Genomic DNA, 22349 nt, shown 5'->3' with positions numbered 1-22349 from the left:
TAATAAAAAAAATGAGATTTTTGTTGATTCATTCTTTGGTTTCATACGTATAATAATAATTTAATATAATAATAAAAAAAAAATCTCCCTACTTGTGTATTACGGCTGTGATATATAAAATAATATTTGTAACACAAAAACGACACATTAATCTAAAATTAATTAAAAAACCTCATCTACAAAGAAAAATATTTATAGCCTCGGCCCATCTTACTTCATAGACAACAAAACTCTGCGCTTATATTAACTGTATTATTTAATCAAGATGTAATCAAAAATAGTATGGTCTGTATATAATGTCTTATAAAGTATTTATTTTTAAATTTTATTTACTTCAAAAAGATAGATTGAAGAGAAAAAAGTACTACTAAAAGATGTTTTGAATAAAACCAGCCAAGTCGTAAACATATCATACGCCTGGGTGTAAGCAGCCGTTGGGCAATCTCCTCTCGTCTCAAAACAGATTATTAAGAGCCTATTAAGGCTTTCATCTATGGTCCAAGGCTTGACCATCATCGGCGAAGCACCCTAATGCGCGGCGCCCGCGTTGTTTGTACCCCATGGTTTAAGACGGGGTTCGGGCTGCTACCAGCAGCGGCTAACATACGCAATCGTGGTATTTTTTGTACATGAAGCATAAGGTTATGAAGAGCCTAGCATAGCATTTTATCCACCTTTATCGATCCATCTCAACAGGTGGAGGTCCATTGCTGGATACACTACTCTCTGGACGTTTCTAAGACATTGACACAGCAGCAACTGTGACACATATGAAATTGAATAATATTTACAATTTTGTCTTTTTCCAAGATCGTAAATAAATATTTGATTTACGTCAGGCTGTTATTTAATTTAATATTAGTGCGTTTACAAATAGATAACTTGCTGGTAAACTCTGTACAACTCATTTGTTCCAACGTCATCACTTTTCTGTCAGTCACTATATTTAGACGTTCTTAAAATAGCTGCATAATCTTTTTGCATAATGTATATTCGATATGTAGGCAAAAACATTAATATTCAAAACATTTTTTTCTATAACTAGGTAAAAAACAATTCCCCATGAAATATGAAAAATAGATTTTAAAGAAAAATATCACGGATTAATTTCCTTTTGTCATTCCAGTAGAAATAGCTATTTCTACATTTTCAATTGAATTGATTGTTCATTGATTGAACGGCATATCAATTTCCTTTAAATTTAGTCTTTGAAAAAATTTACTGGTACAAAAAATAGTGTCATTGATAATAGTTTTTGGCGTAATTTTATAAAAGGCAGACAACATATCTCTACTGCGGAAGTAGTTAATATATTTATCTATTATAATTCATCCGATAACCGATTTCAGATTCAGTCAGCTGTCCAGCGCATACCATATAATAACTCAACAAGAGTGGGAGATACAATGTTTACTTCGCAGTATTTTATTTTATTACATAATTTAAACATCAAGCCGGAACACAGAAATATCAAGCATTGCAGCTTGGTGGGAGAATGTATAATGATTAGTGGTTAGTATACCCAGACGAGCCTAGAAAGCCCTGCCACCAAGCGGTTATAGGCTTTGGAGCTAAGTTATTACTCACAACATGGTTGAAATCACTTGACCTTAATTGCTTACCTCAAATCGTAATTATATAATTAAATATTATTTATAAGGATCAATTTTAATTCATCAATACCGTTTTAACGCCTTTTATTTTTTATCTGTGACTAATAATATTTTATATTATTTTGTTACAATTTTCTTCTCACAGTAACTTATAGTATGAATAGAAAAAATATAATTAAATTTTAAATATAAATTAATAACTAATGAATAAAATGTACACATTATTTATTAGAAATATATTATAATATACGCTTTGACAAGAATTGACAAACGTGAAACGAAACGTTTCGATATTAAAGTTCAAACTTGACGACAAAACCGTTGTATATATCTAATGTCAGTTTTAATATTTTAAACTTTGTTTTGTTTTCTTTTAAAATAAGTTTGTTTTGTCTTCTAAAATAAGTTTGTTTTATAACAGAGATGTTCAAATTAGGTTATTTTTATAGTAATCTGGTAATTTAATGTATTAGCGTAAGCGAGTGATATTTCATTATATACGAATACTATTCGTAAGTACCTAATTTAAATATATTTTATTTTTTCTAAATTGTCTCGAATTTTTTCTTGTCTATGTAATGTTTCTAATGTAGCGTTTATTAAAACTAGTTTTTATAATAATTCAATAAACTAAACCTTTTGTACTTGTGATTATTGTTTGTTTTGACGAAATTAGATCTCACGTTTTAAATATATTGTTATCTTTGCCAATATTACTAATCAACATGAATGTGCTTCTTGTTACTTTCTTTAATGCAAATGTATTTTCGATAGTATTGAAACATTATTTTTCTCAATGCCCATAATTAACTAGATATAATATTTGATTATTTTTCTTTTTCAATGTCGACATAAATTATAGGATGAAATAATAATACCTATTTTTCAGGAACTAAAATGCCTAGCACAAGAAAAGTGTCACCAGCTCGCTCACAGGGTGTAACAACACCTCATACACGCACTTCACGACGTAGCCACAGTGTGTGTTCTGCCAAATCTAACACATCATTACGTCTGACTACTCTAATATCAGACTCCTTCAAATTGACACCTATTGCAAACAGACAATCTGTGTTAAATGATGATACAGATATTGAAATCCCTGGTCGTAAGTTTTTGATACTCTTTTATTAACTTTCATCCACTACAAGCTTTTCGGGCTTATAAAGATGTCTATTATATTCTTTCAATCTATTTATTATCTCAAGACTTTCTATGTGATGTTTACAGCAATATGATGTATATTCACACTTATATAGACTTATTTTAATAAAAGAATAAAATAAAATAAAAGAGAGTACATAAACATAATAATAACATAATCGGCCTGTAAATTTCCCACTGCTGGTCTAAGGCCTCCTGTCCCGTTGAGGAGAAGGTATGGAGCATATTCCACCACGCTGCTCCAATGCGGGATGGTGGAATACACATGTGGCAGAATTTCGTTGAAATTAGACACATGCAGGTTTCCTCACGATGTTTTCCTTTACTGCTGAGCACGAGATGAATTATAAACAAATTAAGCACATGTAAATTCAGTGGTGCCTGCCTGGGTTTGAACCCGAAATCATCGGTTAAGATGCACGCGTTCTAACCACTGGGCCATCTCGGCTCTTCAAAAGAGAGTGTTTAATGTTAAATTTTCAAATCCAAAAAGGCCTTCCTGGGTTAAGTTTTTCCATATTGAATTCCATTGAAGATCTTGCAGACATTCTTCACTTCAGAAAGTAATTACTGTTATTTTCTGCTTTCTGTTGTTTTCTCTGTGTAAAAATTTTTGTGTATAACATTACTTATGACATTATTTTTATAAATAATACATAAATACTTTTGTAAATTGGTTGGTATTTTATACTCAGGTATTTATTTATTGCTATTTAAATATATTGTAGTATTTATCATAAGGATAAAAACTACAGTAGGTTATATTTACTGCATATTTTATTATATTTTTTCTGTACAGAAATTCAGGAGGGCTATGGCTTCGTTGTTTGATTTTTGCTAATGAAAATAGAAAATTTGTAAAATAAAATACTTAAATTAATTTTAGGAAAAAGTTGGTGGAAAAAGCTGGATGAGAATTCCAGAGATGTGATGGATGTTTTAGAAATTAGAGACATTCCTGAGGTCAACAATGTGGCAGATGAGTTTGATGTTGAAATTTTGAGGTAAAACATTTTTACATTATTTGTTCACATAATATATTTGTCTCTCCTTCTAGAAAACTCTTAAGAATATTTCCAGTACCTGCTCATCGCATCAAATATTTCTTAACAATGGCAGTTCAATTGTTCTAAAATTGGGGAATATGATTGCTATCGGCAACTCATATGACAATAAAGTAAATATAGTATTTATTCACTCTTACTTGATCGTCATTGTCATTCTTCAAATACTAGTATATTATGTAATATTTTAATAAAATAATAATGTTCTTTTCTGTCTAATAGCAAGCTCACAATTATTAATTTACTTTACACTTCACTTTTTTAAATTTATGCAATTATAAATAAAACATAGGCTAAAAACACAATTGATAATTTATTTTATTTTATTTCAGTCAAGAAAAGAAGAATTACTCTATAGATTTACCAGAGAGTAGTGATGGGGAATCTATAAACAGTATAGTAATTCCACAAAGAAAATTATTCACACAAAAAGAAAATCAAACACAAAAGAAATTTGGACATATCATTGACAATAGAGAAACATTAGCCAAACTCCAAAAGAGCCATGTTGATGAAAAAGAAATTAAAATTGCACCGAAAAACCTATTCAATCAAGCTCCTAGACCAAGAACAAAGCCTGCCTTTCCAGCTGCCTTATTAAACATATCCTCAAAATCAGTTAATAAAACGAAAGAAATGCCAACAGCAGAGGTAAAGGGGCAAGTTCGAAACCTTTTTGGTAACCGACCCGGTACTAAACGGAAGAATATGTTTGCTGACTTCATTGTGTCCGAAAGTGAAGATGAAATTCCAGATATACAACCAAAAGTGTTTGGATTTCAAAAGAACATGGCACAAAAACGCCGTGAAAGCTCCGCCTCGCGGGGTATAGCTCATTCTCCAACATCAAGTATCGATCTTGAAATGGACGACTGGAAACTCCTTCCATCCTCGACAATGGTCGAAAATCAGCTTGAAGAAGCTGGTACAACACCAGTAAAGCGAGCTAAATTAAGCAAATTGTCCGAGGCAAAGGAATCGGAAACCACTAATATCAATAGCACAGTGAATAAAACTAGACAGTCTAACAAGTCAATGAATTCGAAGAATAAATCTAAAAATTCTTCAAAAGAAACAAATTTGAGTTTAACATCAAAAATAAATAATGATGAGTGTATAGCAGAAAATAATCAAATTGTCAATAATTCAAATAATGTCAGGCTTACAAGGAATAAAAGCAAATCAATGAGAGAAAGCTCCTCCAATGAAAAGGAAGATTCAAAAATTACCAATAAATCAAAAAACATACTTAAATTTAGCAAAAGTGTTTCAGATAAAGGTTTGGTACATGAATGTGGTAATAATAGTAAACAAGAAATTGAAAACGATATGGAAACAAACTTAATAGAAAATGAAATACAAAATATATCAACAGAACATGTTCCTGACGATGATGATGATGATTTAGATTTCACTTTAGAGTATGAAAATGATGATGAACAAGTTAATCCATCCATTAATATCAACAAAACCAATAATATTAATAAAAATGAAAGTAATAATCAATTAATGGAAGAGGATAATTATGTTAAAAATACAACTTTAAAAGAACTTTACATGAAAAAAACTGATGATAACGACGAAAAGCATGAAAAAAGCATTACACTAAAAGACAGAGATGAACAAGACAATTCAAACATACATATTAAAGAGCAATTGCAACCTAATAAGCAACAAAATCAAGTTTTAATAAAAAAATCGGACAAAAAAGGAAACGAAAGTGAATTCAGAACAGATGAAAGTGACACCATAAATATAGATGGAAATAATCATCAAAAAACTAAAATCGATTCTAAGAAAATAGTAGAAGCAGACTGTGAGAGTTTAGACAAAACTGAAATTCCAGAAAAAGAAGATGAACAACACAACAAAATTAAAAATACCCGTGATGAAAATAAAACGCAAAGTGAAAGTAAACATGATAATAATGAGCAAGATGAACGAAATAAAAAACGTAAAGAAGCTGAAAAAGAGGTAGAGACTAATAAATCTCTTATCGATGAGCAAAATAATAGAGATAAATATGGACCTGAAGAATCTAGAGAGGATGAGGTAGACACTAATCAATCTCTTAACGATGAGCAAAATGAACGCAATAGATCCGAACATGAAGAATCCTTAGAAGAAGAGGTAGAGGCTAATGGAACTCTCAATGAAGAGCAAAATGATAGCGATCGATCTGAACATGAAGAATCTATAGAAGCCGAAGAAGAGACACAAACTAATGAAAATCTTAACGATGAACAAAATGATAATGAAGAATCGGAAAATGAAGAATCTATAGAAGCCGAAGAAGAGGTAGAGACCAATGAAACTGTTAACGATGAGCAAAATTATAGTGATGGATCTGAAAATCATGAAGAATCCATAGTGGCCGAAGAAGAGGTAGAGACCAATGAAACTCCTAATGATGAACTAAATGACAGCGATAAATCGGAACATGAAGAAACCACTGATGCCGAGGAAGAGGTAGAGACTGATCAAACTCATAACGATGTACAAAATGATAGCGATGAAGCTGAAGTTGATCATAGTGAAACTGAAGAACAACATACTGAAGAAATGGAGAATCATGAAGACGAATGTGAAAGTGAAACAGAAGAACTAAACGAAACTGAAAATCCAGAAGAAAGTGACAATGAGGAAACAGATGATAATGTGCAAAATGAAAGTAATTTATCTCCGCGTGAAAACGTACAAGAGGAAGAGCTAATGGAATCTGAGCAAGAACAAAGTGACATAGTTAATGATGAAGTAGGTGAAGATGAAATTGTTCCTGATGAATCAGACGATCACGACACAACAGGAAGGCATAGAAAGAAAAACATGACTATTGTTAATTCACCCGAAGCAGTCTTACATGACAAAAGAAGTGAAATGGAATCTTTTACAGCCAAAGGTCGCAATACGAGCATTAGAAAAACAAAAAGTATAATCAAAAATTTAAATATAAGAGCAAGCCTAGCTCCAGTTCGGGAGAGTACGGGAATAACGGATGGTACAAGGGATTCTAGTGCGGAAGGCTCGGGTTGGGATTCACACAGAACAACCCGCAAAACAATTCGATTGACTATGGGAAAAGATTTCACGCCCAGAAAGTCATTGCGAGCTTTAGTTATGGAAAAATCAGCTAAACGAAATACCAACTTTAACGAAGTTCTAGCAGACAACACGAAACTACCTCAGGCTAATTCTACAGAACTGCCGGCGTTTGATTCCTATCAAGAGGCAGAACCCATGCACGTTGATGAGACAGTTGAGGAACCTTCAGACCATGAAATATCAGCGCGGACGAGACAGACCACCTTAGAATTGTATTTACAGAAGATTAAACAAGAAAATCTGCAGAAAAAACGTAAAATGGTATGTTTTGATCTTATTAAAACCCAATCGTAATAATTAATAGGTTCTTACCAAATCAAGATTTAAAATATTAAATTATATAAAATTAGCCCAGTATTATCTTATATTATTATGACTTTTATGTATTATTTACAGGAAGATGAAGTCCGAGCATCTCTGAAAGTTCCAACAAGAGACTCATTCAATGCATTCAAAATGCCTCTGATACCAGCTAGACGCATGAAACCAACCCAAAATAAGCCAAAATCAAAACAAACAAAATCCTCACTTATTCCAATAAACATGTTACCTTCAGAAGTATTAGAAGATATGAAGTATAAACCACCAAAGAGGTTTCAACCAAGCAACGCATCGTGGATTACAAAGAGACTGTATAAATTCTTAGAAAATAAATTGGAACCAAAGTAAATACAGGATACATATATTTTATACATTATTTTTTCTTAATGAATAATGATAATGGAATATAGAAAAACTGCTTATAACTTATGTAATAAAGAAATAATTTTCTACTACTATTACTTGGTAACATTTTGTCAGGATTAAAAATGTAGCATTGACTAACTATTTAACCTTGGTCAATTTTTAAATGTCTGTAAAAATTGTACTGGTTTTAATTTTACCTGAAACCATTTCAGATACGACTACAAAGCTCGTGTACGCGCAGAACGCCTAGTAGAGTTGTTGTACGCGTTCACTCGCGAGGCTCGACGCGGTCCGAGCGAGCAGGCCGTGGATACACTCAAGAAAGAAATGGCGCGACTCAACATTGTAAAGACACACTTCGAATTTTACAATTTCTTTCACGAGTTCATGCCGAGAGAAATAAGAGTTAAGGTGAGTCTTCGCTTTTTATTTAACGTTCATGAGCCACAGGTCTTACTTGCGTTGCTTGCTAGTGGGACTCGCTAGATGAACAATCATTCACAGTTGAATAATAAAAACTAGAATTTTAATGCAAAGGTATGCTATTAATAATTTAATAACACAATGACACTTTTACTCTTGTTAATTGTTTCATATATATTTTTATTCATCTTATCTTGACAAGTTTTTCTTTAAAATAGTACTGCTTGAATATAAACTAGTAATAATGCATTTGTTCCAGGTTGTTCCCGATGTAGTTAACAAAATATCCTTACCAAAGCATGGTGTCTTCTCTGATATTATGCAATAAATATTTGTTACTTATTATTTAAAAACTTCAGGCTAAGTTTAAAATCAATTAATATACATTTTCAAAACTAATTGTTGTGTTTCTAGTTTACAGGCCACTTAGAGATGTAAAATGTATCAGGTTCGATCTTGACCTCATGGAGGTATTTTCGTCACCACTTCTAGCACAACCTTAAAGCTTAACTGGAGGGTAATAATATTAGTAGTTTCTTAAAATGGGGCATTGTTAATATTCTCTAAAAAATATGTATATAAACTAAATGGAAGGCAGTGAAATGAAATTATTTAATTATCTAGGACTTGTTTATTCGAAAATAGGATACGAATGTACACCCTATACAATACAACGGAGCACCATACACATACATACATCGTAATTACATAGGTACATATTGTGGGAATATTACAAGATCTATACATCGTTTATCATATGGCTTCCTTGTCAAATAATAAAAAAAACAATACATCATAATTATTTTTGTGTGACAATTACAGATGTTATCATTATTAATTACTAAAATGTCAATCAAATTAAATCTTAAAACACTTCTTTCTCGTCTGAACTTATCATCTAGAAGCGCCACTTAAGACCTCATGAAAATTAAAGCATAAGTTTCTTAACATCTCATTTTGAATATTTTAAAATATATTCATAACGAAACTCGAATCAAAATAAAGTATTTATACATACCACCAATTATAATTTGAACAAATATATTTTTGAGTTTTTTGGGTGTCACAATCATAAAATATTTTGTCAGTTATTTTAAAAACACAATAGATTTAGGCACTTAGCTTAAATGTTACCGGTAAATCATTCAATTTCCACGTATTCTCAAAGCGAAGCTTAGTAAATAACTTGAACTGCACCTACATTGATAGATATAAAATTACATGATAATAGCAAATCTTATACAAAATATTTCGTAGGTAATGACCCAAAAATCTGTAAGAAAAATAAACATATTTACATATTGAGGAAATGTTACGATCGTTTCAAAAGCTAAAATTATTATGTGTTGATAAAATTCTACTTGTAAAGCTATGGATTTCTTGAAACAATAATAATAATGTTATAAATATATCCAAAAAGGACTATTTGCGGACTATGTAAGTATTAAACAATTATATTAATAAATTGCACTACATCTATAGTAATGAGTAAAACGACAAAACCTATCAACATACTTTCTGTTCCATATTCCGAAGGTTTTTATTTTAAATCTAATACTTTTATTAGTCATAGTAAATACGCAAATGTGTTAAGTTGTGACTGAAATTACCACGAGTCTTTAAATTTTACATTTTGTGACGAGTTGTTTAAAACATAAATTAATCATACCTTGAAATTAAAGTGTATTTTATCGCTATACTTTGTGACTGAACCATATAAAACTTACAAAATACTATCCTAGTGACAATAACAGGGATTAATATCGCCAATTATATGATTACATAAATTTTCATACAAAATGGTACAAAATTGGGTAAAAATGACTTTGGCACTACTAAGACACAATTTCGAGGGTATTAAGTTAATTGCCTAAATATGTATACGTATGAACAATATGTTACTAGGTTAAATCATATCGTCGTTATAATAAAATCAAATGATATAATGTTACTGTGTATAAAGCAAACAATTTATGAAACTTAATTATATATTATTTTAATAAATGTTTAAAATAGGTAATTCGACTAAAGCTGATATTAAACACAAGCTTTTTATAATTCATCATATTTATCTATTATTATATTAACATATAATAACGGCAGTCAATTTTATAAATAAGTGAAAACTGATACATATATATAACATATATGTATATAGTGAATTATAAAAATAAGTAACTACTAATAGAATTTTAAAGTATTTGTACCGAAAACAATATCTTTACAAAATAAAAATCATATATATACCAAAATTGAGTTATGTAGGAATTTATCAAATCTAAATTTAGGTGAATAAATAATACTTTTAAACGACTAACTAAAATTTTCAATCACTAATTTCATAACTTACAATAATGTAAAATTAAATTCACAACTCATTAAAACGAGAAACAGTAACTTTAATAAAGTCAAGCTTATCATTTTTAACGACTGTTAAAAACGCTCTAAGATGCACTTCAAGACTTTCAAAAACATTTAAGATAAATATTAATTAAATATTTAAATGTGTAAATTAATAAAAATGCATTTAAGAATGACTAACATTAATATAAGTAAGTGTATAAATGCAATATTAAGCATAGAACAATAAACGAACGATAATCCAAAAGAGATCAATTAATAGTTATTATTAAATAAAAACGTCTACTATAAAAAGATTATTCGTAGCTAATAAGCACAAAGCGATACGATTCCGGCGGAGACGGTCTATCCTTAGGCCGAATATCTCTCAAACTGTCGTCAGTACATAATGAGCGTTAAAAATACAGAAATAACTAATTATTCAATTCATAATAAAAATCTGTCACATTTTTGCCGTTACACATGACAAAAAAAAAGTGAACTCTATTTGTTCGATTTTATCTTATATATTAATAGCGGGTTAATTCGATCATCTACGGAATCTGCGATCTAATAACTGCCATAAAAGCGACTTGAATCATCTGAACGGATTTTCAATCAAAAACCTTTCGACTTTCATTGGTTCAAATTATTTATTGAAAAATTCGACCCGTTTGATCGTTTGGTTAGAATAAGGGCTCCCATCTGGTCTACCTTTTTAAAAGTTTTGAAGTCACTAGAGTAAATTGGCTACGTGATGACCAACATTAGTATCATAGATGTGATATCTCGAGTTACTGCAATAAACTCACGCACTCATCCTTGAAACGAGTACATGAGAAATAAAAGTACTCATGTTTGACGGTAGAATCGTTGATACGAAGGCGGGCCTGCACACAGCCGAGGCGAAAGGATCTCAATCGAAGTGTCGGTCCGGTTCAGTTAGCGCGGATGGCAGGGCAGCAGCTCGACGTAGTTGGCGGGGAACAGGCCGAACACCCCGTGCGGGCCGAGCCCCTGCCACCAGCCGGCGTCGATCTGCTCGATGTGGGTGATGATGTCGCCCGGGTCGAACGTTATCTCGGACTCGTCCGCTGGAAACAAGTTTGTATAAACGTTACAAATTAACAATACTATATATTCTACCTTTGATTGTATATAACGCACATATCTGGCACATACAGGCTCTGTCACAGTATTTTCGTGCAACGAGCACCGAGCCCGAGACGAATTCATATTAAAAATCAAATAAAGCATATGATATCTCAGCACTAGTTTCTTTCGACTGAGCCATTTCGGCACATAAAACATAACTAAAAAAAAGTAATACTCATAATAGTAAAAAAGTATCACTTTGAACGTTACCTATATAAGTTGTTAATTTTAAGTGTTTACTGAGAAGTTAATGGTATAACTATTTCAATAAATAAGTAAATAGTCTAGAGATTACAAAATTAGAAATGATTTTGATCTTATAACTTGACTACTAATAATCTAATTAATACTGTTAGTAATATTTTGTGAAAGGCATTGAAAGTGTAAACATTCTTTTTTTTTACCTGCCTTCATCTCTATTTATAAATACCATAAGTAGGGCTATATGCCCGATTATAAATAAAATATCTACTTCCTTAAGGACTGTATTAATATAATCCGAGCTACCTGCTTGATAGTCGTAGAGGGCCCGCGCAGTAAGTCCGGGATCGTCATCCAAATCCTCATATATGGTGCTCTCCTCTTCCATACCCTCAGGAGAGACATCTGAAAATATAATTTTTTGTTTTAGATTATAATTATAATTTATGTAAAACAAAATGAAATTTTGCACACATGTTGTTAGAGATACAGAAAGAATATAGGGTACCTTAAAATTTTTACCTATCTCTCAAATATTTTATAGAGGCTTGCATAGAAATTTTGTCTATTTTAATTTTCTATATTTAATTAAAAAACAGAGGATTACAACCATTATTAAACCAAGTTAATTATTTTTAAGAAAATAATAATTAACTACTAATATCTACTTTAATTTTACATCCAAATTTCTGATAGCATCTTTAAAACGCCATTTTTTCACGTAATCATAGCTGATGTTAGATCTCGACCAATAGCGTCAAGGCAATTCAAGGTCATAGTTGTTAATTTACCTTGACGCCGCCTGGACTCGGTTATAGATATTTGTAATAGTTAGGTATAAATCTAACACAACCAATACTAATATTATAAATACGAAAGTAACTCTGTCTGTGTGTCTGTCTGTTGCTCTTTCACAGCCAGACCACAACCGAATACGATTAAATTTTTGTATGAAGTTAAAACTGCAAGGAAGGACATAGGCTAACAACTAGTCGGATATAGTTTCAATTAATAATTCTGAATTTTGGCACATACAAATGATTATTTCAAATATATCGAACAGTAATCTCACCGTCTAGCGTTGTAGTTCCATTCTCCTTCTTGTAGTTGACATTCTCGATGACCGTATTCTGTCGACTGAGCTCCCGCTCGTCTGTATTCTTGCTGTACGGCGACCGCTTTATCGTACTGAACTTATTATCGCTATCGTCGTCGTCATTCTCGTTGGAACTCGAGTACGACGCATCGAACATGTCGTTTTCTAGAATGTTCTGTTTAATCATCGGCTCGCTCTGCTTCAGGCCCGTATCTTTGCAGTTCTCTTGGTATTCCGAGTACCCGATAGCGCTGAACGAACCCGCCTCGTTCTCCGTGCTCGGGCTCAGATCCGCCGGATCAATTATTGGCTCGTATTGTATCTGGGACGGGCTCTCGAGACTCATTTTTATTTTGTCTATATTTTTCAGTGGACTCGTTTTAAGTTGATCCTGGGGCTCCTCGGCGAGGAGAGCCTGAATCGTCTCCTCTTCGGTCATGGGGACAGCCTTATTGGGGGCTTCGATGGGTATCGACGTAGGAACTACGGGATCGGTGGTCACCGGTGCGGGGAGGGATTTGAGATGACTCGGGGAAGCCGGTTGTGATGTGTTCTGGGAGAACGTGTTTATTCGCTGCGCTATAACCGAACTGCGCACCGGTTTCTCTGGTATCGAATTGGATCTGAAATATTTCAAACAGAGGAGATAAGTAAACAAGAGTAGACATTTGCAGCGAAATTTGTCCATACCATAATTTCAACAGTAATCGCTCAAAGACTACTCTAGTTTTCAGTCTGGTAAAAATCCACCATCTATATCGAGATCTAGTTCAGACTGCATATATTGGCAAAGAGCCCATGGTGAGTTAGTGTCGGTAGTGGGTGGGGGTGGCCGACCTGGTGGTGATCTGTCCCTGCGCCAGGTTCTGCTGGAACAGCTTCCGCGCGGCGGCGGTGGAGGCTCCGATGAGCAGCCGCGCCTCCGCCGAGCGCTGGCGGCGCAGCGCCTCCGCGCCCGCCGCGCCCGCGCCTCCCGCGCCGCCCGCCCCGCCCGCGCCCGCCCTGCGCACACACGGCTTAGATTGCATACAAGTAGTCGTATAGACCAGAGCCAGATTTTCAGACCGAAGATTCGGAGGCCCTAATAATTATTTTACAAATTAATTTGAACATTTTCATTTCTGTCGATAAGCAATAAATTATTTACTCTTTGCATCGGAAAATTAAAAAAAAAAATTAATAACATTATTCTAATTTGACTTTATCGAGATAGTCAGAATCTCTCTTGTAGAGGCCCCAGGACGGTTGCCCCAGCTGCCCCTCCCCTAATCCCATGTCCATTTTACATTGCTATAATAAGCCATTGAAAATTTAAATTACTTTTGTTGTTCAGCAGTAGCTCTCTTGGCCGCCTCTAAAGCGTCCCGTCTTTTGACGTCTTCTTCAGATTTCTTCTTTTCCTGTAAAAAATATATACATAATAAAACTATGTTAGACTCTTCCATTTATGCTATATCGAGATAATTTTAAATTAAGAACAGAAACGATTTTTCAAAATATAACTTATCAATATTTATAATTATTTTTTGAAAGGCAGATGGGATGATACTTGCAATGGACCATCTAATGGTAAGTGATCGCCATTACAGCGCAATTATTTGAAACAATATAAATGTGTTCCCACAGGTCTAGCACAATAGTCAAGCAGTGCAATATAAAATAAAAAAAATATATGTATACCAACCTCTTCCCTTCTTTTCCTTTCAGCTTCAACTCGCTTCTTCTCCTCTTGTTCTTCTTTTAACCAAAACTGGTCCCTCTCTTTGGAATTTATTTCTTGAACTAGAATAGATATTAAATTAAAATTTTAGTAAAGTTTATTTCGTTAACGATTTAACACAGTGAATTTGAAATAGTTTCAATACATCTAACCCATAGGACTTTTTTCTATAAAGGCACATCGCGACGGTATATTATCAATCACGAATCACGATCCAGCGATACGTACTGCTAACGTTATTGCCACTATTCCAAAAAATCATGAATTGTGTAATCATTTTAATATATAATTTTAATATTACTAATTTCAGCTCACTGTTTGATAAAGGCTGAATTCTGAAGATTTTTCAATAAATCCAAGTTCATTTAAAAAGTTACTTTTTGATTGTGTATTACTCGCTAAACAAGATCAATTCTTCTAGAAGGATTCCAGAAAATCTTACCATCTCCATCGAGATATCGTTATCCATTTAGTCGTTAATTTATATCACTGATCATCTAGCAGACATTCATTCATTAAAGTAGTACACATTCGTTGATTGTATATAAGAATATCAAAAATTGAAGTACGAGTGATACTATAATGTACTAAACCAAAGCTTTAATGTAATCAATGAAATAATGATATTTATAACACAATGGCGCTGTAAGAAATATTAACCATTCTTACATCGCCAATGCGCCACCAACCTTGGGAACTAAGATGTTATGTCCCTTGTGCCTGTAGTTACACTGGCTCACTCACCCTTCAAACCGGAACGCAACAGTACTAAGTACCTACTGCTCTTGAGCGGTATAATATCTAATGAGTGAGTGGTACAAAGCCCTGGAACTAAGTAAATTTCTGAATGTTTTTCAATAATTTGGTTAATCCGCGCCGGAACTTTGATAAAATCTTTGCAATGATTCGAGACTTCGATATACCGATATCTTATTTTCCCCATTTTTTTTATGAAATAATATTATTTCATAGTAATAAAAATATTGTTTAAGATATTTTTATTCTGTATATAAAAGTTTATACGTGAATAAATACTAGCAAAGAATAGAATCTCATTCAAAAAAAAAATTGAATTGGAAATGTTCGAATTTCGAACACCTCAGGTACGAAGTTTAAGACATTAAAAATTATTAGTAGCAAAAAAAAAACTTTACCTTCGACAAAAAAAAACCTTAAAAAATATCTATGACTGCCTCATAATTAAAGGAATGAATTTTTAAATACACATAATTCCTATATATCCCACCTCGTCGAAGACTTTTTTTTCTTTTCTTAATTTCCTCAGCCACTTTCCTCGACAGTATAACTTCGTATCGTGGAGACGACAACACGTTTGTCATTTCAATGGACGAAATATATCAGTCTAGCCACAATCTACCGCGTCTCGGTCGCTAATGTTGTTGGATTGGAGAAATGTTTACATTCTCGATTAGCACACAATGCATCAACACATGTGTGGTCATAGCATTGTTATTCCGGTAATGGCAAACAATAGATGTCTGTATCGTTAACTAATCATATTTTACTTTGAAATAGAAAGGCAGCTGAGTGATTTCTAAATACAACGGCACATCCATATTATCCTATTGTGTTTTTATATTTTCGTTTCGATGTTTATTAACAATGTTTATTATGAATACCAAAATGGTGAACTAATGTTTATTAAAATATCTTAATGTATATTTTTTAAATGTTTTGTCAGACATATTGTATAGTTGTACACTCAAATCCAGACAATCATCACGAGTTTTTCAGTTGATAAATCTGTTTATAATTACGTGTTTGACGGTAAAGAAAAAACATCGTAAGGAGAGCTGCATATTTTAGAAGAACTAAGTATAAATGGAACAATGTTGTAGGCACATCTAAAGGCGTCGTTGCAAGTCTTTGTCAGCAGTGAGAGTTTTAATAACAACGTTTATGTGATTTTTCTTATGTATTTATTATTTACTAGTTGTCGTCCGCGGCTACGCTTGCGATTTCGTGTTCGGTCGACACGTATTAGACAAGAAAACTTTGTCCTTGAGATTCAAGATTGCTTCATACCAAATTTCATCAAATTCGGTTCAGTGATTTGGTTTCAGACAGACAGACAGAAAGAAAGAGTTACTTTAATATTTATATCAGTATATATTGTGTTAGATTTATATTAACTGTTACGACTATCCACAGCCGAGCCCAGACAGACGTCAAGGTAAATAAACAACTATTACCTTGAATTGCCATGACTTTATTGGTCGAGATCGAATATAATCTATGGAAACGTGAAAAAATGGCGTTTGAAAGATATTATCGGGAGTTTGGATATAAAATTAAAGTGGACATTAGTTGTTTTTATATAAAAATAAATTATGTACAAAAGGTCTCTAATTGATAGAATCTAGAATCTATTGAAAAAAGTCATAATTTCGTTGCCATTTATAATTATTCTACAAGGTAGGCGACTCATACAAAAATTAGACTACAAGTTTTGACAGCAAAATGTCATAAAGAAATTACTCTAGAAATCATAAGCACCGTAATATTTTACTCAGAATTTAATTTATTTGTATTAACTGTGTGCGTATCTATCCAAAATATTTAAATTATTTCAGTTATATATTACTCTTTCGGTTTACATGGTCTCACTTGTCCAAGGAGTTCATGTAGGCTTATCCGCAAATGTTCTCTTAATGATAAAACTCAAACTCAAACTCAAATTCCTTTATTCAATATAGAAGCATTATACTTACTTATTGATAGTCAAATTAAACACTACCACCGGTTCGGAAAAGGAAACAGCCTGACCTGAGAAGAACCGGCGAAAGAAACTCAGCGGGTTTTTTTTTTTGTCAATCTAATTAAGCACGTATATTGAATATGAATAGAAATAGCCAGGAGGCGATCGTTTCATTCCCAAGGTGTGCTATCAATCATAAACTCACTAATTGTAGAGTACCCTTTGGCACACAAGCGTTCCTAAACATTTTTTTTTTATTTGGCAACAGAAGCATTTTGAACGCTTCCTGGGATCCTGTTATAAAACCGTATACATTGCCCCACAACAGAGTTACTGACTCGATGCAGTCGAGTAACAGGAGTAACAAGTTTATGTTTGTTCCTTGTACCAATGCTATGAGAATCACATTTTCTCATAAAATCATTAATATTATTCCGTACATACAAAACATTACAGAATATATATTGAGAAGCAACAGTTAATATATTGATATCTTTAAATTTATACCTTAATGATTCTTTGGCTCGTAGGTTATAGATTGCGCGAATAGCCCTCTTCTGCAGCACAAATATAGTATGGATAGCGGCTGCGTTACTCCAAAGCCTAATACCGTAAGACATTAAAACAACAAAAAAAGAATTCTGGCCACCATCTTCGTCATGCTCTTACTGAGCCCCGTGGAATTAGTCGTGATGATGGTAAGAGACCTGGTGGACTGACATTGGTTCCCTGGAAACGGGGACGGGGCCTAGTATGAGACGAGAAACAATGTTAAGAGCCGACACCGCTTCAGAAAAAGCTGAAGCGAACAACTCAACCAAATATTCGTGTCATATACCTAATTATTGTCCCATTTGCTGTTGAAACACTTGGACCTTGGAGTAGTAGTGCAAAAACGATCATTAAAAGTATAACACCTAGCCTCATTGCCTTCACTGGAGAAAGGAGGGCTCGTATTCCATAGAGTTAAAATTTGACATGTTAGTTCTGATCCGATGACAATTCAATTATATGGTAGGCTTGACCTTATTTTATAAACAGGTTTGGCTCCAGCCGAATCAACTCAAGAAACGATTTTTGCAAACGCAACTTAATTCTTACTACAAATTTATTTATAAAATTAAGTAATTGAATTTTCTGCGAATATAAATATTTTTATATAATTTATGTCTCACCTGGATTAACTTTATGGTATGCCGTGCCGACCGGCCCGCTCGGTGGTAACTCCTCATGTCTGCTAGACTTAAAGTTAAACGCCGATCCAGCTTTAGCGAGCTTCTCTAAAATGATTCTTTCTTCTAGATCATCCTCGGTCCTCGCGTGCATCGTCAAGTGGAAACCGGTGAAGAACTGAGCTATGTGTTTGATGTGGTTCGCGCAGGTACCTTTACGGACTGTTGGAGCACCTTCGCCCTGCGAAATAATTTTCCAATATAAAAAAAAACTTATGATAGATTGAATAGACTACATATAGCCTATTTCAACCACCAGATAAAAGCTAAATAATCAACATTTGACATCTTATTGACGCGATATCATTGGTGGAAAGCTGGAATATATGATTATAGATTCTAGATCTACGACATTTACTCATCCGTGAAAAAATGGCGTTACGAACGTCGACGAAGCTCGTATGTTAATTTTGGAAGTAAAATAAAGTGGATAAGTAGGTAGTTAAGTGGAATGGTATTATATTATATAAAGATATATTCATCATGAACTGTTACTAGTGTACATTATAGTGGAGCTAATAGCAAATCTCATAGAATACGTAAATATACAGTATGTTTTAATTTTAGTATCTTATATTTGTCTATGGTTTAAAAAGATTGGAGGAATCAATTGTTTTTGGTATATAGTTTTTTAATTCAGTTATTTAATAACCATCTATTGTAACCATTGGATCTGTTAGATTGTGTAATTTCTAGAAATGTGCCGATTACAACTTTGGCCGACTAGACGACTAGCCGATTAGTCGGTTGTACAGAGGCCGACTAGTCGGCCGACTAATCAGCCAAACCGATCACGGTTTCTTGTGTGTGAATAAAATGTTATTGTTCATTAAAGTAGAAAGACAGTCTCGCGGATAAATTGTTCATTTTACTAATTAGATAATGATTCACGTATAGTCAAGTGTAACCAGTGCCAAGTGAATTATTTATCTAAAATTTTATCAAGAAAAACATATTGTGAAAGAAGCCAGTTAGACGGCACTCTTTTTCGAATAGTCACCGACTACGGCTACGGCCGGATAGTCCGTTTTACCGACTAGTCGGAACATCTTTAGTAATTTCTAGGCTGTCAATGGTTACCAACAACTATGTTTTTTGTTAAATTATCGTATCATTAGGCTTCAATTCATTTAAATTTTTAAATTTGTGCTTATGTTTGAGGTTACTATGGACTAAATTTTTAATGTATTTTAATGGCTTACTCTTAACTTATAAGGGCTAGTATTACTGACTTTTTAAATGCTTCATTTCTCTTTATATTTATATGTTATAAAACATAAAGGGGAAACATGTGTCAGGTGAAAATATTTCTCATGTGCATCCAAACCGCATTGGAGCAATGAGATGGGTTTCGCAGCCTCCTCTTCAAGAGATCCTTTGCCAGGAGTAGGAAACTTACAAACTTTTACTTTACTAATCTCTGTTATCACTAATATGTACCTAAAGAACATGTTACAATGAAAACATCTTAGAATCCTTATCTTATTTACTTGCCTGCCAGTTGATAAGAACATATTTAGATATGCTACCGTCGGGAAGGTCGACTTTTAAAAATGCGTATTGTATTTTCCCACTGTTAAAGTCATCAATGAGTTCTGTAAGGCCACCGTCACCTTTGCTGACATATTTTAGGTCATTTGACATGCCATCATAGCCAAATAATGCCCTGAAAAAAAAAAACATAAACATATTTAATGTCAACTATTGATAATAAATGACCAAACAGTATTCGTCATATTTGATTGTGGTAGGATATCATATGGCGGTCAGATGTGGCATTGTCACTGGATGAATTCAAATATATTATATGTATTGACAATTATGCTCTAAAGAAGATAAAAAACATTATATTTTTTTTTTATTTGACTATCTATCTACAAAAATAAAACAATTCTTTAGATAATTAATCCCTTTTTTTGGTTGACGAATAGCTGACCACAATCATACCTGGTATAAATTACTGTTACAAGCTAAGATATAATAATATGTGGCACCTATTCACCCTTGCTTTAAATATAACCAGATGAGAAATAAGGATCACATAAATAAGAGAAAATTCACTCGCACTAGTTCTCAGAAGCTTGACAGATCATTTGAAAAATTCTACTATATTTTGGTATGCTAATTTTTTTAGGATAAATTATTCATTAACAAAGGTTTTTCAGAGCATAAATTAGATAGTTTTAGATTTGTGACACAAAATATTAATATAATATTGAATTAACATTGAATATTATTATATATAATTATTTACTATATTATATATATGAATTTCTACATACATATTATATATTCATTGAATTATTATAAAATGAGGTCACTATGGGAAACTACTTTTTATTTAATAAATAATATTTTCATTATAATATGTAGCTCTATATGTAAACAATTTTAGACCACAACATTGCAAATCTGGTGAAACAGCTTATATATTAATAAAATTGGCATGATCGGGGTTAAACCTTTAATTACTCATACTCGGCATATAAATTAGATAAAATTATATATTATGGCACATAGTTAAATAACAAATGATAACCATCATTATGATATATCAATAATATTATATTCTATAATAAAAAATATTGTAATTAATATATTTAAACTCTTCAAAACATTATGTAGTAGCAAGTAAAATATAATGATAATCTTTAGAAGTAGATTTTAACTTTCATTAAGATAATTATGATCAATGTTACAATTAATTCCTAATAAATATAGCATTGATTATTAAGAACTAGATAAGCTTTTGTTTATTTATATTTCAGATAAAACAAGTAATATATAATTAATATATTTTATCAATCAATTGAATTTTGTATCCCAGTCTTATGATAAGCATAATATATTTTTGGTATAATGGTAATTAATAAACATATGATATAACTAAAACACTTAAATTAAGTATCTTAAATATATACTAAAAATATTTGTATGTCTATTTAATTATGTATCTATGATATCTATATACAATTTGTTTTGAAATAATAATAACAATATTTCTTAAATATACTTATTGAAATTGTATAATAAATACTATCCAATGTTCATAAAATAACTAAAGATAAATCGGTATCAGGGAAGACATGAGATACGCGTGACCAATAAGAACAAATACATTGGTACAAAGTAGAAAGTTGACTATTGTATAAATATTGTATGCTCGATAATTATTAATTATGCCACGTAATAACATTACATCCGTAAATTTTATTATGGGATGTTTATTTAATTTCACTAACAAGTAGGTCGGCGTATAGTAGCTGGTTCTTACCAATTCGTCTCTGTTTTCTCATCCAAAACATCTTTCCACGCCGCAATGAGGTCTTGTTTATGTTTTTCTAAATTTATTGCCATTTTTCATGCTTTGCATTAATCTTCAAAAACACTAAACGGCGGAATTCCCAAGAAAATGTAAAACGCCGATGGGCAGACTGACTCACAACAATCCTTTTCACAGATAATATTGGTAAAGTTCATTCAACTGTCAACGGAACATACTTCAAAATATAATATTTTAGTCATCTTTCACAGATAACATAAAAAAATATTTAATATAGAAATAGGAAATGAACAGAATCAAACAGGATTACATCTTTCCTTATTATTTTTTTCTCAAAACGTTTTCTTAAGACACCAAAATATTTAATGAATAAGTGAATTATCTTTTGATTAATGTGCGCCTGTAAATATATTTACCGTATTATATTGTAGGTCAGTATTTGCTTTTACTCTTTCATTTGTTAATCAGAATACCTTTAATTATGTAAGATTACACTTTACTATTAGGAAAATTTATGCAATCTTAAAAGTGTACCATAATAAGTAATTTT

General features: G+C 32.3%; 2 protein-coding genes across 2 annotated transcripts; one reads left to right on the top strand and one right to left on the bottom strand.

Moving 5' to 3' along the window:
* Nucleotides 1-2001: 2001 nt before the first annotated feature.
* On the top strand, nt 2002-8451 carry LOC113395771 (dentin sialophosphoprotein-like). Its single transcript, XM_026633446.2, has 7 exons — nt 2002-2125; nt 2503-2721; nt 3664-3781; nt 4174-7204; nt 7340-7608; nt 7843-8041; nt 8313-8451. Exons 2-7 carry the CDS (start codon nt 2511-2513, stop codon nt 8379-8381), a joined length of 3897 nt encoding a protein of 1298 aa, XP_026489231.2. The 5' UTR covers nt 2002-2125; nt 2503-2510; the 3' UTR covers nt 8382-8451.
* A 1891-nt stretch (nt 8452-10342) lies between these two features.
* LOC113395749 (drebrin-like protein B) lies at nt 10343-21989 on the bottom strand. Its single transcript, XM_026633419.2, has 9 exons — nt 21791-21989; nt 20011-20182; nt 18460-18697; nt 14530-14627; nt 14166-14245; nt 13683-13847; nt 12822-13468; nt 12056-12154; nt 10343-11487 (listed from the first exon to the last, which is right to left on the bottom strand). Exons 1-9 carry the CDS (start codon nt 21871-21873, stop codon nt 11336-11338), a joined length of 1734 nt encoding a protein of 577 aa, XP_026489204.2. The 5' UTR covers nt 21874-21989; the 3' UTR covers nt 10343-11335.
* Nucleotides 21990-22349: the final 360 nt, after the last annotated feature.

The sequence above is a fragment of the Vanessa tameamea genome, chromosome 16 (genome assembly GCF_037043105.1).
Source record: "Vanessa tameamea isolate UH-Manoa-2023 chromosome 16, ilVanTame1 primary haplotype, whole genome shotgun sequence".
Lineage (NCBI taxonomy): Eukaryota > Metazoa > Arthropoda > Insecta > Lepidoptera > Nymphalidae > Vanessa > Vanessa tameamea.
This window is presented reverse-complemented; position numbering and strand designations above follow the sequence as displayed.